General features: G+C 45.9%; 1 protein-coding gene across 1 annotated transcript in view; it reads right to left on the reverse strand.

Annotated features, from left to right (window-relative positions):
- NAALADL1 (N-acetylated alpha-linked acidic dipeptidase like 1) overlaps positions 1-24256 on the reverse strand; it is a 191676-nt gene that overhangs the window by 145415 nt on the left and 22005 nt on the right. The window contains exon 3 of the mRNA XM_069643069.1: positions 9803-9924. Coding sequence (XP_069499170.1) covers positions 9803-9924 — 122 coding nt within the window. The remainder of the gene's footprint in view (positions 1-9802; positions 9925-24256) is intronic.

The following is a 24256-nucleotide window of genomic DNA, read 5'->3' on the forward strand; positions in this document are numbered from 1 at the left end:
GTAAGCTAGCAGAGCATGGGGGTGGGGTCCACAGAACATGTGACTGAGCAGAGATATGCAACTCTGCAGAATGAGGTTTTTGCTGAATGGCTGTAAATTTCCCGCAAGGTTTATGTTTGGTAAACCTACAGTGCAATATTACATTAAGCTTGCACTGGTGCAAAGATGAGAGGGAATCCATTGGGCGGGTTTCTTTCTGTAGCATATAAGGGAATGAAGCAAATAGGTTTCATTCGAGTCACATGACATAACATGTTTGCCCGAACTCAAGTCATGGAGCAAGATGATTTCGATCTTTTTTGCTTGTTACGTGGTGGGACTGAAGTAAAATAGATGTTTCTCCAAACATAGCCTGCACCGCGTGTGACACATTTCTGCACTAGGGCAATACAAAGAGATGCGCTTACTTTCCACTCGTTTGTTGTTTACGTAACACAGAACCGAGCAGAGCCAACGCGCTCCAATTTTTGAATGCCAATAGAGGGGCTAAGTTTCAGACAATATCCCTTTGCCATATTTCTAGAACGTTCTAGAAATGTGGACGTAGTATGGATTGGATAAAAGCCATGCCTATGGTGCAAAATTGATTCCTCCAATTTTTGCAGGTGCAAGTGTTACACCCTATCAGCACAGTTTTAGAGCTGCATTGAAAGAGCTTTAACTCTCTATCAAAGCTCTTGATGTTGCATATTAGAGAGGGACCATGGTGCCAGTCTTCTGCTACATGATACAAAAAGCGTGTATTGGTTTTTGAAGATGATTTTTCTGTCTAAATACTGGATGAGATTAACCTGCTTTGTTTTACAGTGTAGGCTTTAACTTTTTTAAAAAAACAAAAAACCTTTGGAACATCATTTGAAGTTTAACTTTGTGTTATGTGAAATTATTTTCATATCTAAAGGACCTAAGCTGAACTGTAATTGTCTTTATGAACATTTAGAGGTGTTTCCTCGCCACCACTCTGCAGCTTGGAATGATCACCAGGCTGGGCTGAAACTCATGCTATCCTCTTCCTAGCTAGAATAAGCACATCTTGTCTTCTAGCTCAGAGGCGGATACTGCGAGCCTCGCGCAACACATTAGAGGTTTTGACTCCCAGTGTCCTGTGAGAGGACTTCCATCATGCCGCTCACTAGGTCCTCATTGGCGTCTCTCTTCCAGTTGGGATCCCATGGTCTTATTGTTTCACTGAAAGTTCTTCTTTCCTGACTACTTAGCTTGACGTGCACCTGACCCAGCTCATCCCAGCGGGCCTGGTGGGGGATTTTATAATTTCCCATTGGACATGTCTTCCACTAAGTGTATGGTGGTTTCGCCTGCGATTTCTCTAAGTTTTAAAGTTTTCGTTGTAGCATAAAATAAAATAAAATAATGGAACTGTTCTTTTTTACAAGGGACATTACTCAGGTTCAACGTCTCCCTACTTTAGCAAAAGCCATATTGTCCAAGGTAATCCCGTATCTCCTTTTCCCTGCAAGAAGGTGAAAACCTCTAGCCAATCAAACCAAGGGTCAACTTGTGCTGCCCTGCATTTAGTTTCACCCCTGTGTGCAACATCTGTGCCTCCCTACCGTTGCTGAAGGATCATCATGTGATCATATTTACCTAGGATGGTTTCTTTAACATGAATGCAGTGTAGAGGTTTCTAGGAGCGGCAAAAGCCTTCCCATCATTAAGGAGGTGGCATGGGTAAAATGGCCGACAGCCTTGACACAGATTCCTAGTCTGCATTACTGTAACATGAAAACGTCATCAGAAGTTAGTCAGGGCAAGGCAGGGTCAAATCTACGGTGTTGCCGGGCTTCTACCAAATTAAATGCCAGAAAGCGGTATAAATATCTGTCGATGACACTGAGAAATTAGACTATTCAATTTCCCAAAGCCTAGTTGCCTTCATAGTATCAACTGAAGGAGGCTTCTCAGTGCCCCCTCAGCCCCTGTGGTAACAGCTGCCCTGCCTATCAGATTCATGGTGGGTTTGTACCTTCAAATGCGCTATGCCGTGTCGCGCATTGCATCGATTTCTACAGAATCGCAGCTTCTCTTAGCTTCGGGTGCACTGGGATGAAGACTGATTTTAATGCATTTATAATGCGCAGACTGAGCAGAATGAACCACATCTAGGCGCAGGTGACGTTGTGTAAATGAAGATCTGCTCCAAGACGACAGCACATGGACAGAGAATTTCGTATCACTAAATAGAGAATCATTTAAAAGAAAGGTTTTCAGTGCTTTACGGAACTGCATAAGGGAATCCCCTTTTTTTTAACTGCGAAGGGAGGCTATTCCAGAACTTGGGGCCAAATACAGGGAACCGTCTATCCTCCTTTGACACATAGCGGGAAGGTGGAACCACCAGTAAAAATGTATCAGCGGAGCGTAACATATGCAATGGCTGATATCGCATCAATTTCTATGCCAGGTATAAGGAAGCCATATTGTTTAGGGTACGACGGTCATCCATCGGCTGTTTATTTTTTTTGCAGCACTTTTTGCCGAACATTTCTTGCCAAAAAAACCATTGAAAAATATGGAGGGGGTGGGGGGGGGGTGCTAAGGGCATATAAGGGCTAGTGTGGGGTGAGGCATAGGGAATAAATAATGGGGGCGGGTTGGAAGGACCCCCCAAATAAAATAAAAATACAAGATTCGATGCATTTTTTCCCGCAAAAAATTGAATGAATGAACATAGAGCCATTGTTTAGGCATTTATAAATCAGGCAGAGGATATTAAAATTGATGCTCTCTTCAACTGGCAGCGAATCTGGGGTGTGGCACAAAGCAGAAATATGGGCAGACTTCGGTGCTTTATGAATCAGCTTCACTGCATGCATTTTTTCCGCCCTTTTAAGGCGGGGCAGGTGTTTACGAGATATTCCAGCTAGCATAATGTTGCCGTAATCCAATTTAGAATTGGCTGGTGTCCTGACAACTCTAGTATGGTCTTCAGGTGGGAGATATGGCAAGGCGAGTCAAAGAAGCCGCAAAGAATAGAAGACTGATTGCACTTGTGCTCCAACCTGCATCTTACAATTTAGGTTATCTTGCCATATACAACCTATGTCTTTTCTTTTTGAGGTGAATTCCAAGTTAGAGGCCATCAAGCAGGGGTGGGGAGGACGCTTCTCCTTGTCTAACAGGAGATGTTTCGGGCCAAACAGTGCCACCTCTGTTTTACTAGCGTTCAGTTGAAGCCAATTTGATGTCATCCAATTCTTCACATCTTCTGGGCACTACCCAACTTTATGGAATTAATCTCTGTAATCCCCCAGCTTCAGAAAGATCTGGGTGTCATCAGCATAGCATTGAAACCCCACCCCGTGGCTCCTCAGTGTAACCATCAATAGTTGCATGTATAGATTAGAGGGTAGGGGGGTGAGCCCTGAGGGGCCCAACACTCTTGAGCAAAAGCTCCCAAATCTCAACTGGTGCCGGAGCTCGAATAGGAAGGAGCCGAGCCATTTGATGGCATGATCTGAAACCTTACCAACCCTCTTTAAGCGGTTTAAAATGATGCCATGATCTACAGTATCGAATGCCGCGGACAGCTCAAGCATAATTAGCACCCTGAAGGAGATCGTGCCAGGACGCCATTAATGGAGTGTCAGTGCCACTTCATGGCCGGATCACAGATTGATAGGGGTCAAGCAGAGAGAGTTTTTCTACATGGGACCTCATTAGGACACCGGCACTAAACCATGGTGCTGTTAGCACCATGGTCCATGCCGGAGTCCGCCATGGAGAAAGGGGAAATACCACCCCATTCCAAGGTTGGTGGGGTGGTAATTCCCCCTTCTCCATGGCCCTTCCCCATTCCCATTTTTGCCCCATAGGGCTCAATGGGAATGGGGAAGGCGGCAAATACGGTACAGCAAATTGCGGTACCGTAATTGCCATCAAGGTCCCTTTGCGGGTCCCTACTTTAACAGCTGGTCCAGACCAGCCGTTAAGGTTGGGAGCCACAAAGGGACCTCGTAGTAAGGCGTTAAGGGGTTGACGGCGCCGTAGCCTTTTTACGGCGCCGTTAACCCCTTAACGCCGGGGTCATAATGACCCCTATGGCCTTTTAGCTGAACGGTGACAACTTTCTTCAAGACTTTGCCAGGTCAAGGCAATCCAGCTACCGGGCAAAAATTCTGACGACTTGTGTCCAAATTAGTTTTTTTTTTAATAGAGTCGTTAAAATGGGAGTTTCTTAGCCTAGATGTCATTTCACCTTGAGATAGAGAAGCAGTAACAAACCAAGTCATAACAGGCATAATCTCTGAAGCCAAGCGTTGAGTTGGGCGTGCTGGTAGATCAAAGAACAAATCATTTGCGGATTTGAGGGTTTTTTAAAATCAAATTTAAGATGGAATCCTCTGAAACTACTTTAAAATCAAACTGGTCTTCCATGTGTAGATGCATATGCCCTTCAATCTTGGGGTCACATTGAAGCTCAGAGGCCGGATTTGGATACTGGACTGATGGTCTATTATGTACAATTTTTTCATGAATGGCTTTGATTTTATTAGAGAAGAACATATTAAAAGTATTAGCTTCATATACTGAAGGTTCTGCTGCTGATGAGGTGCTACCAGGCCGAGTAAAATGTGCAATGACGAGAAAAGTTGCCTGGGTCTGTTATTAGCTTCCCTAACCTTATTGTACAGAAAGTTTGATTTGGCTTCAAAAATGGCTTCTTACATTCCTTCACTGCTTGCCTTGGGGTGGAAGCCATATCAGGGGTTCTAAGTGCCCTCCGTCATTTTCTTTGGAATGCTCTGTATTTTGATCCAAGCAGAACACGAGTGTGGGAGAACCACGGTTTAGATTTAGATTTTACTAGCTGCAGTACAGAAGGTGCAAATGTAGTGCACGTGACATTCATAATAGACACTCCCTGAGAGGTCACCTGGGGACGGGTCTGTGGAACCCAGGGCCTCATAAAGAGCAAGCCCAGGAATGTGTCTATGAAAAATAACCTAGAGAAATGTTCTGACCAAGTAATCGGCACGGTATCAAGCATGGTTATTTCAACACTGCTGGTGGGCGAGATAGGATTGAGACAATGCCCCTGCAAATGAAAGGGGGACACTTCAAGTTATGGCTATTCAAGAATTCCCAGAATTCCTTACAGTCTGGGGCATTTTGATCATCAAGCCATATGTTTAAATTTCCAAAACAAACCAACTCACAATGTTTAATCCTGTGGTGGATAAAAATAAGACTATGCAAGTTGACTTAGAAACAGGGTGTGGTCATGCAACCGGCTCTTGACCAATGGCAGCCCACGTGGGCTCTCAGAGGGTCTTTTCCCTTGCTGGGGCATTTCTCCATACTCTGGGCTTCTTTTCCAAGTAAGAACACTTCTGAATTGCTCGGGGGATGTAAGTGCCATGTCAGATGGAAACATAGCAAGAACTGTAACTAACCCTATTTCACTTGATTACATTTGATTAATTGCATTAATTGTAACCGTCACTCAACCCTTGGAAATCAAAGAACGAGAAGATACATAGGCCACGGTAAGAGAAGAAGAGATTTAATGATATCGTCATCTTCTGTCAGCTCTTCAATGTGATGCAGTTCCTCCAGCAAGGAGTTCCAGGGGATAGCACCCTGAGCACTCACATATCTAATCCAAACTCCCAAAACATTTAAAGCATCACATTTCAATAATACATTTCTGTTTCAAGCACAGTTGTCTTGTATTCCACTTCCTAACATATAATGCACCTGCTACATTCTATAGTATCTGAAGCTGTTCTATAGCCTATCTTGTGGCCCCAAGCAATGGTGCATAGCAATCGCCCAGTTTCACACCAACTATTGCCCCGGGGAATGGTATCATGTGTACTCAGACAGACCATCTAAGCGAACATAACATAAAAAATTGCGGATCTGGATATATAGCTAATATGTTGATCTAACGAGACTGAGGAGTCAAAAATAGCAGCTAGAGAGTTAACATTTTCTTGCAGCTGAATAAAATGATATGCAATAACAAAGTTATTTGGTCCTACATGCCATGCATGTAGAAGTGACCACTAATAATTGAATTTTCACTTGATTCAGGAACAATCAATTACCCGTCACCTGCTTATCCACTCTACTGAAGATGTATTGCAATCTTGCATCATCCTTTTCATAGTCGCCTGCCAGATGGATGAAATACAACACCACATTCTAGGAGATCATGTGGGATTGTTCATTTCAATGTTAACTTGCCATCCCCTCGCTCACCACCGCTACCCCCGACATTGACACTTGACAGCAACAGGGTCCAATGTCTCTTGCCATTCTGTAGTGACACAGTTTGCATTCTGCCTGCTTAGCAAGTTAATCTAGAAATATTCTTTCACTGCTTAAACTGCCAAAGTATTCCCATGTATTACAATGAGATGCAGCTTCAAATGAATGCTAATAGGGTAGTGTGAGTCTTAATTGTATTAAGGGCACACATCTGGTGTGGTTATCGCTGAAGGACTACAGAAGTGACCTTGGCAGTCTAGGCATGCCTGTCTCCACTTTGCAGACCATTGTGCAAATTGAGAGGAACTAAATCCTCCTTAGTGAAGTTTGAGAATCTTCCACTCATTGTATTTAAGTCAATGTACTGAAAACCTATAAAAACTGTGGATAAAGGGGCGGGGTAATACAGTATCGGGTTTGCTTGGGGGATACTGTGCTGTCCATTCCTACGTTCACTCTGCAGTGCTGCTATTAAAGATTTACTGAATCAACCTCAACCTAGCTCTGATTGTTGTGTCTGAGTTCTGTGACATTGGAGAGGACATTTTAGAATAATCTTGGTGATTTATTTTATTTATTTATTTATTGGTCACTTGTTAGGCACTTACACAATTAGCAACACTGTTTCAAAGTGCCCTAAAGCCCTAGCGATGCAGCGAAGAACCGTTTTAGTGGTATATTGAGTGGGGACCAGACTTATCTGGGATAGAAGAGAGTTGGAAACCAGCTATTTGAGAAAGCTGGGCTCAGCTACCATGCTCAAGAAGCTTGGAAAGAAAGGGGAGAAGGCAAACAGGGAAATGATTAGCAGAAGAGACAGGATCAGAATAAGGTTTATTTGAGATACTAAGGATAGAAGTGTGCTTGAAAGATTTCCGAAATATCCCAATAAAGAGTGAACCCATGAAAAGAAAGGTCAAATAAGTGAGTGGAAAATGATTAAGAAGAGAAAAGACAGGTTATGTTGGTAGGGGCAGAGGTAGGTTTAGCTTTGAGAAAACAAAGACGTTGTGAGATAGCAGAGGAAGAGGAGAATGAACATATTGTTAGAAGTATCAGAGAAACAATGAAGACAGTAACATTACAAAAAGGAAGCATTGAAAAAGATAATACATTTCGGTTTATCATATGTCAAGTACAGCCCTAAATGACCCAATGTATTTATTGCTATGACAAATGTACATCAGTAAAGTTAATCCCATTACAAGTATTTTGTATTCGTTTTTGAGATTTAAATAGTGCTTCTACCAAAATGCTGCACAAATTAGCAAACAAGTAGTAACATAAATATGCATTAATGGTATACAAAACCTAAGCGCATGGAACGCAGATTATGAGTCCGAAAAAAATAGAGAAGACAAGATTTGATGCAGGAATGGAACATGTGAAGAGAAGTAGAAAAGCGAAAAGATGGGGGAGAGAATTCCAGTGCTTAGGGGCTACTAGAGCAAAAGAACGCAAATGGGATTGAGCGCAAGGAGATTTAGGACCGAAGAGAAGGTGTCAAAATTGGGAGTGAAGAGGGCAAGTGGTAGATATGAGGAAATCCGAGGATAGATAGAGTGGAGCAAAAGCATGAAAGCATTTCTATACAATACAGAGGAAATTGAATAATAAGTGAGAAAGCAAAAGAAGTAGGCAAATAGAGAGAAGAGAAGGAGTAACATGAGTAGCAGGGAAATACAAAGAAGAGAAGAAGGAACATGAGTAGTAGGGAAATATAGAGAAGAGAAGGAGGAACGAGGGGAAATCTAAGAGATGGCAAACAACAAAGTCAAAGAATGAGAAAAGAGGGGGATGGTGAGAAGCAGGGAGTCCAAGTAGGAGAGCCAATCAATGGTCAAGATGGGAGAACATAAGAGAGGAGAGGGGAGGTATAGTGGCAAGAAAAGGGAAGCAATGGGCTCTGTGGATGTTCTAGAGATGAAAGCGAAACGTTTGAGCAGTATCGGAGATATGAAGAGAGAAGAGAGGGAGGGTTCAAAGGTGACAGCAAGGATGTCCTCAGAAGTAGAAAGGGGGAGAGAATGGGGAGGAAACAAGAGAGCAGAAGGAGGCAGGGGTGGGTGGAGAGATGTGGCAGTGCAGTAATTGAGTTTTGGCCAGGGACAAGGTAGAGAAAGTGGGGGTTCATGCAGACTTCTAAAGCAAAAAGAAAGCTAGAAAGAGTGGAGTTCAGAGAATCGGAGAAGGGTGAAAAGGAAACAAAAATGTGGAAATCATTGCCATAAAAGTGCCACGTGATATCAGCCATTCAAAGTAATTAACACAAAACGGTATAGACTTCAAACATAAAAATGAGACCAAAACAAGATCTGTTCTTGCGGAGCCTAGGTGATCTGATACTCTTACCATTAAACTAATTGAAGAAGCAACTAACCGGGACGAATGTGCATGGAGATTCTCCACCTTTCAGCAAATCACAATTCCAGAAGCATACAAAGAAAGGAAGACACATCATTAAGGCGGATATGTGTCCTTACACCTTTGATATCTACCATTACCTACCATTATCCATACCAATAGGCTTTGCTCTACTAGGTGATGTTAAAGGGAAAACTATGAGCCAAAAACGAAAACAATCTTAGCTGAAAAGAAAGAAGCAGATGCTGAAACTGGCCTGGTGGACAGGTTAGGGAGTGTAGGTGAATAACAGAGTGAGTAAATAGGGAAGAAGGAGAGCGGAAAAGAATGGGAATTATTCCAAGATAGTATAGCTTATTATCCCAAAGGGAGGCCAAAGAATAGGAAGACTATAGAGGAGAAAGTCTACTAATGTCATCCATATTTCTTCCCACCACCTTTTTGTTTTTCACAAGATGTCACAAGCAGCTTCAAAGGTGGGAGTAAAGCAAGGATGGTGGGGTAAATTAGGGCTGGTCTGGGAAAAGCATAGTTGGCGAGATGTCTAAGGTAGTGTAAGAAGAGATGCAGGAAATAAAACATGAACAGCAGATCAAATTGTAAAAGAGAAAGGGCGGGGAGCAGAGTTAGGTTGTATGCATGTGAAATGAGGAAGTGAGGTGTGAGACAAGAGGAAGTGAAAGCTAACACGCGCGCGGGTGTCAAGTGAAGGAGGGTCACGGTGCAGACAAGCAAAAAAAAGAGTGGGGGAGGAAGAGCTAAGCGTGGGCAAAACAGGGGAGCAGAGAAGGTAGTGAGCAGATGTCAGAAAAGGGTGAGCGGTAACAAGGGTGTAGGCAAAGGAAGCTGCTGTGCCCGCACTCCGCACCACTGGATGCCTATGGAGGACCATGGGGAAAGTCCTCGGACCAGAGCGCTATGGAACCTGCTGTAATTACACTTTGCTGCAGGCCCAGGTAGTAGTATAGGCCAGGTGCCCATTACGACAGCCTATGGAAGCTGATGTGTGCGTGCAATAATTCAAGGCATATAAGTGTGGGTACGATCATCGCCTTCCTCTCACCCCTCTCCTTTCCTAAAGGGCTCCAAAAGCTACCTCTGCCACCTTGCTTCCAGTGCCCTCCTGGCTGGCGCCCATACATGCATTCTGCCAGTCTGTTTTCTGGGCTCCATGGGGTCCCGGGGTAGGGCTCAGTAACTCTACCTTAGGGTTGCCAGGAGGTGAGAAGGCCGCGTAGGGCTGCACCACATCTGGATCCCGTTGGTCTTCGGTGTCCCCACTCTCCGTGCGCTGCGAGATGAACGGCATGGACCCGTTTGGTAAGACTGAAATGTAAGGGGTTGCACATTAGAACACATGTGGCTCGTGTCAGGGCTGGCATATCAATACACGTCTGGATTCTCCATCCTGAGGCTTGTCTGTGAATGAGTCATTTCAGAAAATCATTTTGCATTTTTTAAGCTGGCATGCTCAGAGGTCCTATCATTATCAAAATATACAGACTTATACCACAACTGTATTGCAATTTATTTGACATGCTTTGTAAGTAGTCTCCATATAAAAATTGCTACCAGGTTTAGAAGACAGATAATTACAAGAGTCAGAAATGTCATCATTTTCAGATATATTTGGAGGAAATGTGGGTGACCCTGAGAAAACTATTTCCGTCCCTGAGGCCATTAAAATTGGACACAACCCCCTAACACTTGGCAATAACCCCTTGTCAAATCCTCTGGCTGGGTCTCATTGTTATGATCTCTCAACTCATACCTGTTTATGTTGCAGCCCTTCAAAACTTGCATCATGTTCCAGCATATGTCAACTAAATGTTTGGTGCTGAGAGATTGCATGACCATCAGCACAAAATTGATGAATAGGTGACAGAGCTTGGGGTTTCTTATCCGATAATTTAAAAGCAGGCAAGAGAAAGTGCAGCTACTCACCTATACGTCTAGGTCCCCTCAATGTGCAACTCTGTCTGACACATAACCTTTGCCGTTAGCCCTGCAGGCCAAGTGGATTTCATTTGATGTGTAGGTTTACAGAGCACACGTACGCCTCAACAGAGGCGTCTCAGTGCGGACAGATTATGCAAAGAATGTTAGGTTTAAGATATTCAATATAAACTAAAAAACCACCTCAGAATGAACCGAGGGAGCGGAAACCGGCATATGTCAGGTGGCATCCATGGGGGCGCGGAGGGGACAAGGAAGATACAAAAACAGTATGGATTCGTTGGGATCCAAATCCAAATCAGTCTGCGGGCCCAGCACATCTCCACCAGGACTTCCTGAAGGACCCAGTGGCTGATCTAGCCTCCGCAGCATGTGGAGAGGTTCACTTCACTATGAATACGGGGACAAGCAGGCAAAGCACTGATTACATGACAGTAACAGCACATTGGGTCACCTTCCTCTCTAGTGGGAAGCAAGGAAAGCCATCCAAGCAGCTCCAAGCTGTCCACCAATAAGCCACTCGGTGCATGCAAGGGTTTGATAGTAGGAGCCTGACGGGAGCAGGCATCTGGGATACTGTGGAGCAGGTAATGGCAGAGTGACTGACTCCCGGGCAACTAGCATTTGGCTTTCGGGCAGCAGACAATGACTCCCATATCATTGCTGCACTATGCTCGGGAACACAATGCATGTGCCACACTTTGCATATATTATTCTCCTTGTGTTGCACGTTTTGTCAGCGATTCCTCCACGTCCATGATAACAACATTTCTGTGGCACACAAGATCTGCTCTCATTTCAGACAAATGTGTATGTCTCTCCTGTCTTGCAGTGACGAGGGCACTGTGATGAATTCTGCAGAGTCACCACCAACCCCCAGCCTAACGTCTCCTTCCGTGTGGGCAGCGAAAGGCAGTCGCTACCTGATCCTAACCCTCGGGGTGAATTCAGGAGGGAGGATCACTTGGTAGGAGACTGCTATCCAGGGGAAGTGGTGACTCCGCTCGAAGAGACGCAGTATTCATCTTCTTTTGAGGATGAGGATCAAATCATCCCCAGATACCTAATGGCATGTTATCAATGTACAAATCCCTACCATATACCTACTCAAAGAATCTGTCATGGAAAATCATTGAGACAGAATAAAATGTGAAATCCTTTAATGGTCATGATTCTGCCTTGGGTAGAAGTCGTCACTCCGATGTGGGACCACAAACCATTCTCACAACCTCCCCTCACCCTTATAATCATAAGTATATAAAACAATCACCTTTAACCGAGTATAAAATGATTAATACTATTGTGGACTTCAGTACCCATAATGATTTTGGTACTGCAACGAGTAGGAAGGGCTCAGAAGCAATGACGATTAAGACTGCTGTTAACCAAAAGGTGCAGTGTAGTTGTTGCAGACCAGGGCAGGTGAGCGGGACATTTAAATCCCTAAATGAGATCCAGCTGGGAGAAGGAGGTAAAGGAGAGGTAGAAGGCAGTGCGGTTGGGATTGCTGAAGGTGAGGCTATCTGAGGTGCAGCCACCGAGAGCAGAACGGCAGTGGAAGCCGTTGCAAAGATTGCAGGTGAATGGTTTTGCTGAGGACACTGCAGCGCAAAGCGGCGTGATTAGGAGAAGCCCAGCTGATGAGGAGACGTACCCCCGATTCACCACACGGCGTGTTGGTGAGCGAAGAGCTGCGGGAGAGACACGCAGCCACCAAAGGGACGCAGAAGCTGGAGAGTGAGCAGACAGGATGCCAGGGGTCCACTGCGATAGCTGACAGTAAGAAGGAGATGCCAAAGAAAGCTGGTGTGTTGACCAAATGATAATGCTGACCACAGGGCCCTCCGAATAAGAGAATTGCTAAAAGCACTTGCTTTTGAATACCGAACAATTAAAGAAACTAACCATAAACCGTATAACTCTGAATACCGCACAATTGAAGAAGCAGAACAAAAGTGGCAAGAATGTAAGTCCCCTTGTATGGGACTACAATTGGGGAAAGATTATAACCAGCATTGCCAATAGCCAAGAGGCTGTGTGAAAACCACCCTAAGGCCACAAGGGCATACATCCCTGTATAGGAGATATCAATTGGGGAAGGCTTATAATCAGCATTGCCAACAGCCAATGGGCTGTGTGAAAACCACCCTGAACCAACAAGGGCATATATCCTGGTACAGGAGATATGTATGTATGTATTTATTTATTTATTGGGTAATTATAAAGCGCCTACACAACAAATGGTGTTTCAAGGAGCCTCAAGACAAAAAAGGGGGGTGGGGACAGAGAACAAAAACAACAATAACGGTCCTACTAGGCCTTGTGTCATTCGGATCGTGCAAGTGCAGTAAAGATAAATGTAGGGGGGAGTGGAGAGAGGGAAAAAGAGGGTCACCTGGGACTAGGCAAGTGCTAAGGGGAGGCCTAGAGGGCAGGGAGTGCAGGGTGTGAGGGCCACATGCTAAATGTGAGGACGGGGTGATCCAGGCTCTGTAGGGAAGCACACCCGGCAAGCTAGTCAGGGGAAGAGGGCACAGAAAGGCAAGTGTAGGTCAGGTGGGTCAGGGAGACCGGGGTGCTGGGGCAGACTGGGCAGGGAGGGCCTGGTGCACTGTAGAACTCATAAGGGACCAGGCAGCCAGTCAATACAGCAGAGGGGGGCATTAGCATGGGAGGGGGAGAGGGAAGGACAAAGATAAAAGGAGGGTCTTGAGAAGCTTACAGAATTTAATGAGATCCAGCTGAAGCCTGAGAGGGGAAGGGAGGCCATTCCAGAAGTAGGAGCTGTATAGGCGCTATATAAATAAACCATCATATCATCATATCTACCCCCACTCTCTGCTTGGAAAAGCTTCTGATCTGAGGAGAGTTGTAGCTAGAAAACTGAAGGGCTCTAGCAGGGAGATATTTAGGGAGAGTGAGTTGGATGTAGTGGGGTTCCAGGCCCCAGAAAGCCTTGTGGATGATGCAGAGGGTCTTGAACTTCATCCTCGCAGCCACCGGGAGCCACTGGAGAAGTTTTAGGGCTGCATAAATACAGTACCTGGGCTTGATGCAAAGGATACGACTTGCAGTCCTATTCTGGATTAGTTGAAGGGGGCAAAGGGAGGATAAAGGAAGAGGCTGTTACAGTAGTCCAGCCTAGAGATGACCAGAGCTCTGGAGACATTGAGTATCTGGCCAATGATGAGGAAAGGGAGAATGCCGCTGAGGAGGTACAGCTGAAAGTGGGCCTTCTTGGCAAGGCCCATGAAGTGAGGAGAGAAGGAGAGAGAGGAGTCGAAGAGGAGGGAGGCCAGAGAGTAGGAGTGAAGGAGGGAGCAAGGGTCCCAATGAGAAGGATCTCAGTCTTACTGGCATTAAGGCAGAGATCATTTGCAGCCTACCATGCCTGAATAGCAGTCAGACAGTCAGGAAGGAGAGGAAGAAGAGGAGTATATGGAGGGAAGCTTGAAGGAGAGCTGTGTGTCGTCCGCATAACACTGGAAGTGAGGAGACAAGGTGGAGATCAAGTGGGCCAGAGAGGCAAGGTGTTGAAGAGCCACAGCAAGAGAATAGAACCCTGAGGGATGCTGCAGGTGAAGAGTATGTGGTAGTGGAGAGGAAAGGGCCCAGTTGAACCTGAGAAGGTCGGTCAGATAGGGAGGAGGTCAACCAGTCCAGTGCCAGGTCTGTGATGCCAAGGGTATCACAGAGTCAATTTATGAGGGTGGCATGATTGACCATATCAAAGGCAGAGGAAAGATCGAGAAGGATGAGAACAGAGGAAGAGTTGGAATCGAGATTTGGGAGCAAATCTTCATGGGTGTTCAGGATAGCAGTTTCTGTGCCTTTGGCTGCTCTGAAGCCAAACTGGTGGTTGTGGAGATAATCAACAGATTTACTGTGGTAGATCAGCTGGGAGATGACCAGCTTCTCCAAGAGTTTGCCCAGGAAGGGGGTAATCGAGATAGGGTGCTAATTAGCCAGGCAGGTAGGGCCGACAGAAGGCTTTTTAGGGAGTGGGTGCACAAGGGAGTGCTTGAGGGGTAGTGCGAAGGAGCCAGTGGCAAAGAGTGATTGCAGAAATCAGTCAAGACTGGAGCAAGGGAGGCAATGTTGTCCTTGATAGTTCCGGAGGAGCAGGAGAACACCGTTTTGGAGGAGTCTTTCATAGAGAGGACTTGTTTAGATACCTCATCCGGTGCTATGGGTGAGAAGGAGGAGAGTAGGAGGGAAGGGTTGAGGGGGGCCAAGGGAGGCCTGAGAGCAGGTGATGGAGGAGGGAGGGGAGTAGAGAAAAGTACGGACAGGATGTCCTGAGATTTGGTTGTGTAGTGGGAGGTCAGTGCAGTGCAGAGGGCCTGGAATGGCAAAGGAGAAGTTGAGACTGATGTAGGATTGGCAGGTTCCTTGCAGATTCTGAACAGTTCAGCTGTGTTGTTGGTGGCCCCAGAGATGCAGGCTTGGATATGGGCCCTCTTCTTCGAGCGGATGGAAAGTCTGTATTACCTTTGGAACAGGCGGCAGGCAAGTCTGTCAGTGAATGTGCTTGAAGCCAGCCACTTCTGTTGAGCAACTCTGCACTTGCATTTCAGAGAGGCTAGGTCAGAGTCATACCAGGTGTTGCGCTTCGAGACAGGCTTCATGTGGATCGTCGTGGCAGGGGCAAGGATGTCCAGGGTGTTGGAAATGGAGAGATAAAGATTAGCAAGGGCTGTGACAGTCAGAGAGTCAGTGGCTAGAGTGGGAATGAAAGTGGCGGCAAAAGCAACAACTGACTCTCGCTTCATTGGTCTCAACAACGTAGAAGGAGACTGGCAGCACTGGCAGAGGCTTAGCCGTGGGACCCAAGAGATCCAGTTGAGAGGACAGGAGAGCATGGTCAGACAAGGAGAGAGGTATAGTGAGAGGGTTAGAGATGGGGATGTCTGCTGAGATGAGTGCATCCAAGGTGTGTCCAGCTGAGTGGGTCAGACCGGAATGAAGAATGGTAAGGGAAAGGGAGTCACAGAGGCTACAGAAGAGTTCAGTGGCTGCATCAGGAGAGTCATGGTGAATATTGAAGTCACTGAGGAGGAAATGCTTGGAGGTAAAAGACAGGAGAGAAGAGGTGAGGTCAGACCACTCCGAAAGGAAGAGAGAGACCGGACCAGGGGTCCTTTACATGGGTGCGAGAGTCAGCGAGAAGATAGGAGAGACACCAAACCTGCAGACGAGGCATTTGAAGGAAGAGTAGGATTTATTATCTGGTTTTTAGCATTCTTCATGCAAAGGTTGATCTTTTGAAATGTTTTGTTAATTTAAATATCAGGGAAGAAGAAAACAAAAACAACATACATTTCCCCACTCCACAAACAAAACAAAAATAATTTACCAAGTTCCCCTGAATGCCACCACAGAAAAACCCACAGCATTTTTATATGCCCTCATGGTTGTGCTTTTCAAAAATGTTTGCTGTGCACTCCCCATTACTGCCTCATGCACCAATTCTCCATGGCTGAAAATGTTCCTGCGCAGTAGGCACATTGTCCTGATTTGCCGGTCAATGTTGTCCATGGCACTGTCCTCCAGACATGGACCCTGTCTCCCACATTTCCTGGGAATGGCACCTGGGATTTGACTCTACCTTCTGTCCCACAGGCTCAGGCTCCTCCCCGGCCTCTGTGTCAGTGTCACCTCTGTTCACATCCACACCACAGCAACATCTGCTGGAGGAGGCCGGCTGTGCACCTCCCCCAGAGAATACTCAAAGACTGGGCATCCACCTCATCTGATTGGGAGGATAACAAATCCACGTCCACTGGATGCAATTACTGTACTCGTCCTGCACAGACACCACCACATCAGATTGCCCCCTGCATCCATGTCACTTTCCCCAGCAAAAAGAAAACAATGAATGTTTGTCAACCAAATAATCAAAGATTTCCCTCACAAAAAAAAACTGCCATCCAAAGTAAGAAAAATAAAGGTATTCCCAGCGTAAGTAACACAGTTTTGAAATTCAAATCATGACAAATGGAAAGGCTTCCCTCACAAACAAAAGAAATTACATCCCAAACAAACTGTCCAAGTGCCTTGTACACAAAGAAAACAAAAATAAAGGAAATAAAACAAAATGAAATCCTGCCTAACATTTCAACAATGTTTCTCTTTGTCCTTCTGTAGTGGATCAGCGTTGCCTGGCCTTCCTGCAGCCAAGGAAAGCCCACAAAGGAAACAGGAGTCGCTAGTTCTTCATATAGGCTCCCAACCCAATTTTTAGCCTAAGAACCCATCCATGCGAGAATATCAGAATCCAGCATCACGACTGGATCCTCACGCAATGATCGAATCCGCATATGAGCTTCCCGATCTCCTCCGAACTCATGAGAGAGATTTGTAAGTCTCAATTCTCCGGTGGGCTCTCGCAGATTCACCCGAAGGCGGTGACTAAACCTGAACCTCGGAGAGCATTTCGAGAGATTTGCCCAGGATTAATCAATACCGATAGCATGCAGTAGCAGCACAGAAGATGTGGTATCTCCATGAAAGACTGTTTCTTAATACAATGTTCCACAGCGCCAAACTGCAGCCTACACCTCCACAAGGTTGGCATCACATAGAGTCCTAGCAGTGTTCCAAGGCTATGTTCTGTTTCCGAACCGCTCCTCCTCTCTCACCTCTTGCAGTGTCCAGTTTCAACCACACTGCAGAATTTGGAGCTCATCCTTATCTAGGTTCCACTCAGCCCAGCCAGCAGCTGGCTCTCTCACTCACATGCCTGAGCATGCACGTTGCTCCTTGCCATGATTATCATGCAATGGAACCAAAAAAACATTTCCAAATGTAGATTTATTTCAGAGGCCCTGATTAGGAAACATGGGTATCCGCAGATTTGATTGAAAAAAAAACAAAAGGTAAATTTCTTTGAATTTCGGCTGTATGAAAAAAGCGAACAGATAGAATGGAGCCCTTGGGGACGCCACAGGTGGAGGAGGAAGTATGGGAGGAGAAAGGACCAAGAATGGTGATGGAGAAACAGTCAGTGAGGAAGGAGGTGAGCCAGTCCAGTGCCCAATCCGAGATACCGAGGGTGTCATGGAGTGTTTTTATGAGGATGGAATGGTTCACTGTGTCAAAGGCCAAAGAGAGATCAAGGAAGATGAGGACAGAAGGGGAGTTGGAGTGAAGGGATGCAAGCAGTTCTTCACGGGTGTTCAAAAGAGCAGTTTCCGTGCCTCTGGAAGCTCGGTATGAGAGTTGAGTTGAGGGAGAGCCAACTTCTCAATTTCCCCAGGAAGGGGGTGATGGAAATGGGGCAGTAGTTAGCTGGGCTGGAAGAGTCTGCAGAGGGTTTTTTAAGGAGGGGGTGCACAAGGGAGTGCTTGAGGGAGGGTGGAGAAGAACCAGTAGAAATTGAGTGGTTGCAGAGATCAGCAAGAGCAGGGGCGAGAGTGGAGATGTTGTCTTTGATGGTTCTGGAAGAACATCGGGCAACCAGTTTGGAAGAGACATTCATGGAGATGACAACTCTGGTAACTTCTTCAAGGGAGACAGGACTGGAGGAGGAAAAGGGGGTAGGGGATTGATGGGTGGTGGGAGGGAGAGGGGGAGGGTTGAGAGTGAGTACGTCTTGGGTTTCGGAAATTAAGTGAGATGCGAGTGAATTACATAGGGCCTATGAACGAACAGAGGTAGCAGATACTGTGGATGTTGAATAGTTCAGACATGTTGTTGGAAGGATTGGACACTCATGCCTGAATGTGGGCTCTTTTTTTTAGCATGGATGGAGAATCTGCCATGTCTCTGGGACAGGCGGCAGGCCAGTTTGTGCAAGGGTGCACCTGAGGTGTGCCCCTTCCTTTCTGCAGCCCTGCACATAGGTTTTTGGTCTGCAAGATTGGAGTCGTACCAGTTGTTACGCTTGGAGGCAGGTTTCAGGCGGATCCTTAAGACTGGGGCAAGAATGTCAAGGGTGTTGGTAAACGACAGATAGAGGCTTTTGAGGGCAGAATCAGTAGTAGAGTCTGTATTGGGTGAGCGTGGGGGAATGAAAGTAGAAGAGAAGGCAGAGGCTGACACTCATTTCATCGGACGGATGTTCGTGAACGAGGTTGGCAGAGCTTTATGAGGAGTTGTCACAGGGCCATATAAACCCAGACGAGTAGAGAGGAGAGAGTGGTCAGTCCAGGAGAGAAGGGTGACCAGGGGAGAAGAGAGAGTGAGGTTGGAATGGATGATGTGCTTCCAGCAGAATGGGTAGGGCCAGAGGGGAGATAGGAGAGGCATAGGGAGGGACAGAGATCAGTGAAAAGGGTGGTTGCTGTGCAAGGGGAGTCTAGATGGAAGTTGAAGTCACCTAGTAGTAGCAGGATGGAGGTGGTAGGGAGTAGGGAGGAACTGAAATCCGCCCAATTGGAGAGGAGGAGAGAAGAAGTGCCTGGGGGCCGGTAGATGGTAGAAATCAGGGGTGTTGCTAGGGGGGGGGTGAGGGGGCTATAGCCCCTGATCTTTTGGTTGTAGCCCCGGATAGAATCTCAGGTGCTACAGCCAAAAGACTAGCTAGCCCCCAGTCCCAACAGTTCCGACATCAGCTTAGCCCCGGGTCTTTTCCAGGCCTAGCAACTCCCCTGGTAGCAATGGTCAAGGTGGTGGAAGGATAGATGACCAATTTGCATACCAGGCTCTCAAAGGATGAATAAGGCTGAATGGGTAGGATGGAGAAGGAACCCACTCAGGGAAGATTAAGGCAACTCCGCGGCCAGCAATATGAGCTCGAGGTTTTAGCCCAAAGAACTTCCAAGTGAAAACACTTGGTGTGGTATTGTTTATTTATATAGCGGCTATACACAGGCAAGATTTTTAAAGCGCTCAAGGAGGGTGGAAACATGGGGAAAATACAACAGTTGCTCAGAGCCCTTGAAAATCTGATACGATAATGGTCTGCACAGGCAGAATAAGTGCATAAAATACATTTAACAGTATGGGAATATAGCAAATAGGCCTGACAGCGATTTTGCTATTTTAACAGTACAACTAGGGGTGAAGACAGGGGATTTCTTTCAAAGGGGGAAACCATCTTGGACTCTTGGAGGTAACCATGTTTATTTGTCTCTCAATCAACACTACTCAAAAGAGCCGGGATAAAGCTGGCCGCTCCACTGCTCAATCAGAAGGGGCGGCTTCCATGTGGAACTTCACACGCAAGCCTTAAATTCAATATTTAGACAGGATTCCTGGCTTACATGGCACACAGGAAGAAAGCAAAGAGGTCTTGAGCATTGCTGAGACGAATGGTGAGTGGCAGAAAGGCAAGCGGAGGCGAAGAGAGGGATTTTCCTGGGCATGCTCAGGGACCACGGGTAGAGGCAACTGAGGCACAACAGGCAAGAGTCTGTCATTTGAAATGAGAGGATCCTACATGTTCTGTTCTCAAAATACTGCATAAAGGTGGTTTCGATCCTGTAGGAAAAAGAAGGTCACATTTTATGGCATCCGACACTCTTTTGTAATATGTGAAGATTAAGATAAGGGGAGGGCTGAGGGCTCAAGGGTTGCGCTACGAGGGTGAGGCGGAAACCTTTTATGGTCTTGGATTGGTATGCAGTTTATCTCTGCTGTCTGGCAGATTATCAGTCAAGGATAATATTACAGGTTTATGTTTTTGGTTCCTGTCAGATCTGGGGGGATAGGGAGATTTGTAGGATGAAAATGGGCTGGGGACAATTCGAGCACTTGACTCATCACCAACCCAAAAACTAGCAAAACTTAGGTAGCATGTGAGGTGGTCATTTTCCTAATCTGCTTGATAAAGCGAGGAGGTTCGAAACGCGTCGGTGTTCATTCAGTCTCTCCTCTGGTTTCCAGAGGCATGTAGTGCCTTCATATGTTTAAGTAGCAAGTGCTTTACCTCAGCGAAGGCAAACAAGAGAGTAGTGGAATGCTCGTTAGTCACACTACGTCTATCATCCATTGTGTGGGAAGGCAAGGTCGTTTTAAGGCGTGTTAAAGAAAGGCTAATCTTGGACGCACCATTCCCCAAGCTATTAGCCTCTGAATGTTAACTAAAATCATAGGTTGAACACCATCTGTCCAAGGATTGCAGGCGGACATGCAGCACCATTCATGTGGGCAAACGAGCCAACCCTCGGCACTTGGAAGCTTTAAATTGGCTGGGTCCTTCAGACACATGGGCGCTCATTTTATTCAAGCTTGTCATTTGGCTTTGTCAAACAGCTCGTCGTCGTCAAACGTTTGTCATTTGCAGGCAGAGTGCAAAATGGAAGGACAAAAGGCGGCGTACAAGCGTGGATACCACTTTTTGCCCTCCCCTTTTTCCACTCTGCTGTGCATATAAGGCAAACGCTGCCTGCCATGCATGCATGGCAGGCGGCGTTCACAATAGATCCCTATGGAGTCTGCCTGCTTTTTCCAGGTGCAAAAAGCAGGCCGACTCTATAGTGTTCCCCAGCATTTGCGCCGGCATGAAAATATGTGCCGGCCCAAATGCTGGAAGATTTGTATGGCGGAGAGGAACAGAGCAGCGGAAACGCATCCTGCCCCTCCTCTCTGCTATACAAATGCAGGAAAATGGGGCACGACCTAAATGAAAGAAGTATAATCCGTACGCAAGGCTTTTACGTCTATCTTTTGCATCATTGATGTTGATATTTTATTTGTATTGCGCTCATACACATGTGTTTCAGAGCGCGAACAGGCAGGGAGGGGAACAAGAGAGAACAAAAACAGCGATCTTACTAGGCCCAGCGACATTGAGAGCGCGCATTACGGCCACGGCAAAATAAGCTCCACATACTACACCCACACAAATAGCGATTATATAAAAATAAATTGCACATTTCTGAGATCTATTCCCAATCCAAGAGTTGAAATAACACACAAGGGTCAATTCAATATCAAGGATCACTCTGTGGTTGGTATTTCGCTGGATCCTGAGATCAAGGCTAGGCAGCGTGGGAGAATTTGGTGGGAAAATTACCCATTCACAGACCTCACAGTGTGCAAAGAGATTATAAAACAAATTACACTTTAATTTACTGTCAAGCACCTTGAACGGTGCTGAAAGCTATAATCTGGGATACATCGCAGGCGTTTAAGAAACAGCACTGACCAGAAGTGCCATCGGAAAGGAACAGAATTAAGACCGCTAGCTAACATTAATGACTAAAACAGATCCGAAGGTGAAGCTCTGCCTTTGACAGATCCAGTTTGCAATCTCAGCATACTTCCATTTTTGATTTCCCAACCCATGTTATTCCCAGTTTGCCCAACCCTGGCAAATTCCCAGTTTGCCCAACCCTAGTAAATTCCCAGTGTGACAATCCTCACATGCTCCAGATGTGTCTGCTCATTGTACGTTCCCCGTGTGCGCAATGCTAGTAAACATTACGTTTGACCAACCCCTTGATGTTTCTAGCTTGCAGATTGCCAATATACTCGGTGGCACTATCACAGCATACACCCGGGTGACACATCCTAGCCTGCTCCCAGTCCGAGAACCGGTATCCACAATGCAAGCCTACTCCTAGATATACAACCCACTTTGCAATTTATTTATAGTCTGGCAAACCCAGAACACTAGAGGTTTCCAAATCCTTGTATATTCACTGTTGACACAATCCGAGAAAATGTCCAGTTTGCACAATCCCAGTGTGTTCACAGGTTTACAATTCAATGTACAGAATCCTGGTATACCCTAGATTTTCTGTGCCACAGTGCTAGTATTCTTGAAGTTTGACAAGCCTAGTATGCACACAGCATGCAATATGCCAATATATACAAGTTTGGCAGCCGTACTATGTTCCCAGTTTGCATCAAGCCAATATAATCTACAGTTTACGATCCCTGGACTTCCGCTTTGCATTTAGTATTCCTGTGATGAAGTCCCCTGCCTGCCTCTGCGGGCATACAGTGGGGTGACCAAGGGTGACCAAAGGGGCCGGACCCAGTGGATTATGGTGCCATGGCTGGTATGCATCATGCCTGGGATCCTATATGGCCTCGAGGTATTGCCGGCATGTCATGTCAACTAGCTTGAAAATGTTGTGGGAAGGATACTGTGTTCCCTACTGGGATTTACCACCGCCACCCCTGTAGAGCCTCTGAGGATGGAGTTGGGGTTGCCTTCTCTTACTTAACTTTGGATTATGGCAATGTGCAGGTTGTGGGTAAAGATCTCGCTATTGTCTGATTCCAATTCCTTATTGGGCCTTTCTGTTGAACATGCTCGTATTCGGCCAAATAATACTGCATATGGGGAGCTGATGGACATGGTGAACGCCCATTTTGATGAAGTGATGTCGGTGTTGCCATTGCTTATGAAGCTGCCCCATTTTTGAAAAAATTGAAAGAGAAAAAGCTTGGCTGGGATCGCTCTCAATCTATCCACAAATTGACAGAGAAGAAGAGATGCACGCGATATGCAATACAGGGCTCATTTTCAGACCTCCCTTGTGGTTATTTATTTAAGCATCGAAATCCATCTTTGACACGCTTCATAATTTACCTGCGTTTTAACATCCTTCCAGTGATAGAGTACATTGCAACATGGACGGGTATACTGTGGGCAGCCAGGCTTTGCCGCCTGTATGGATGTGGCATTGAAATCTCCAGGTATGAACTAACCGAATGGCCCTCATTGGTAGAGGCACACGGCAGAGAGCGTATGAGGAATTCTCTGACCCTGGCTTGGACCAATTTTTGTCTGTAATGTATGGGGCTGAATCATTGGTAATTACTGCTGCCAACGGCGTGACTAGAGGGTTGGGGGGAGTGTGGGCATCACAGGGGGTGACACCAATGCCAGCGCATTATACTCAAACTTAAATTTCTAGACAGAACACACTGCTCCTTTCCGTGCAATCGAAGCTAGAAGATCGTTTGGTGAGTAACAAAATGTATTATGGATACCAGATGGAGACTTGGAACAGTTGCCCACTGAAGTATGGGGGTAACGCTCTTCCTGCCACAGCTGACAAAGGCACTAAAGCATAGCCCAATAATGCGACTGAGAATGCCTGTCCTGCCTGACCCCCTTGCTGTGACGCACCTCTTACGTGACAGACGCACGTCTGCCGTGTTGTTATCATTACAGGAGACGCGTGCAGTGCTGTAACAATGCGACCGCATTGACAAGGTCCACGCGGGAGAAACTGCTCCCACTACGCAGAGGAGCTTAGATACACAGGGCTGTAACAACCATTAAGGTGATAATCTCAGAGCGATTACTAAAATAACGGAGAATCTAACTAGTTCAACCTTGAGCCTTGGTAATTTGTACATCGCGCCTCGAAGTACAGAGTGCTCCACCCTACATATGGATAGATATATAAGCATATACATAGATAGAGAAATAAGATCCTCCCTCTTCTCTTCCTTTTTGCACACCAGAAAACGTGGCTACATGACTGCGGACCGCACCGGGTGATACCAACCCTAGTGATGCCACTGACTGCTGAAGCTTTCTATGTCTGGAAAAGGTTTTCAAAAAGGGTTCATTTGAAAAACCTATTTTATGATATGTGATTTGTTATTCTGTTGTGGTAGAATGTTGATGCATAGGTATGAACACATTTCTTGTATTTCTGTATGATGTTATTTTAAACATTTGTAATTAGTTTTATAGTGTAAACGGTTTGCAAGTCAAGCCATATAAAATTTATAATTAAAAAACAGTTTATTTTTAAAAACAAGTCTTATTTGGAGACGCACAGTATTCCAT

This window comes from Ambystoma mexicanum, chromosome 2p, assembly GCF_040938575.1.
Source record: "Ambystoma mexicanum isolate Mex_15411 chromosome 2p, UKY_AmexF1_1, whole genome shotgun sequence".
NCBI classification, from domain to species: Eukaryota; Metazoa; Chordata; class Amphibia; order Caudata; family Ambystomatidae; genus Ambystoma; species Ambystoma mexicanum.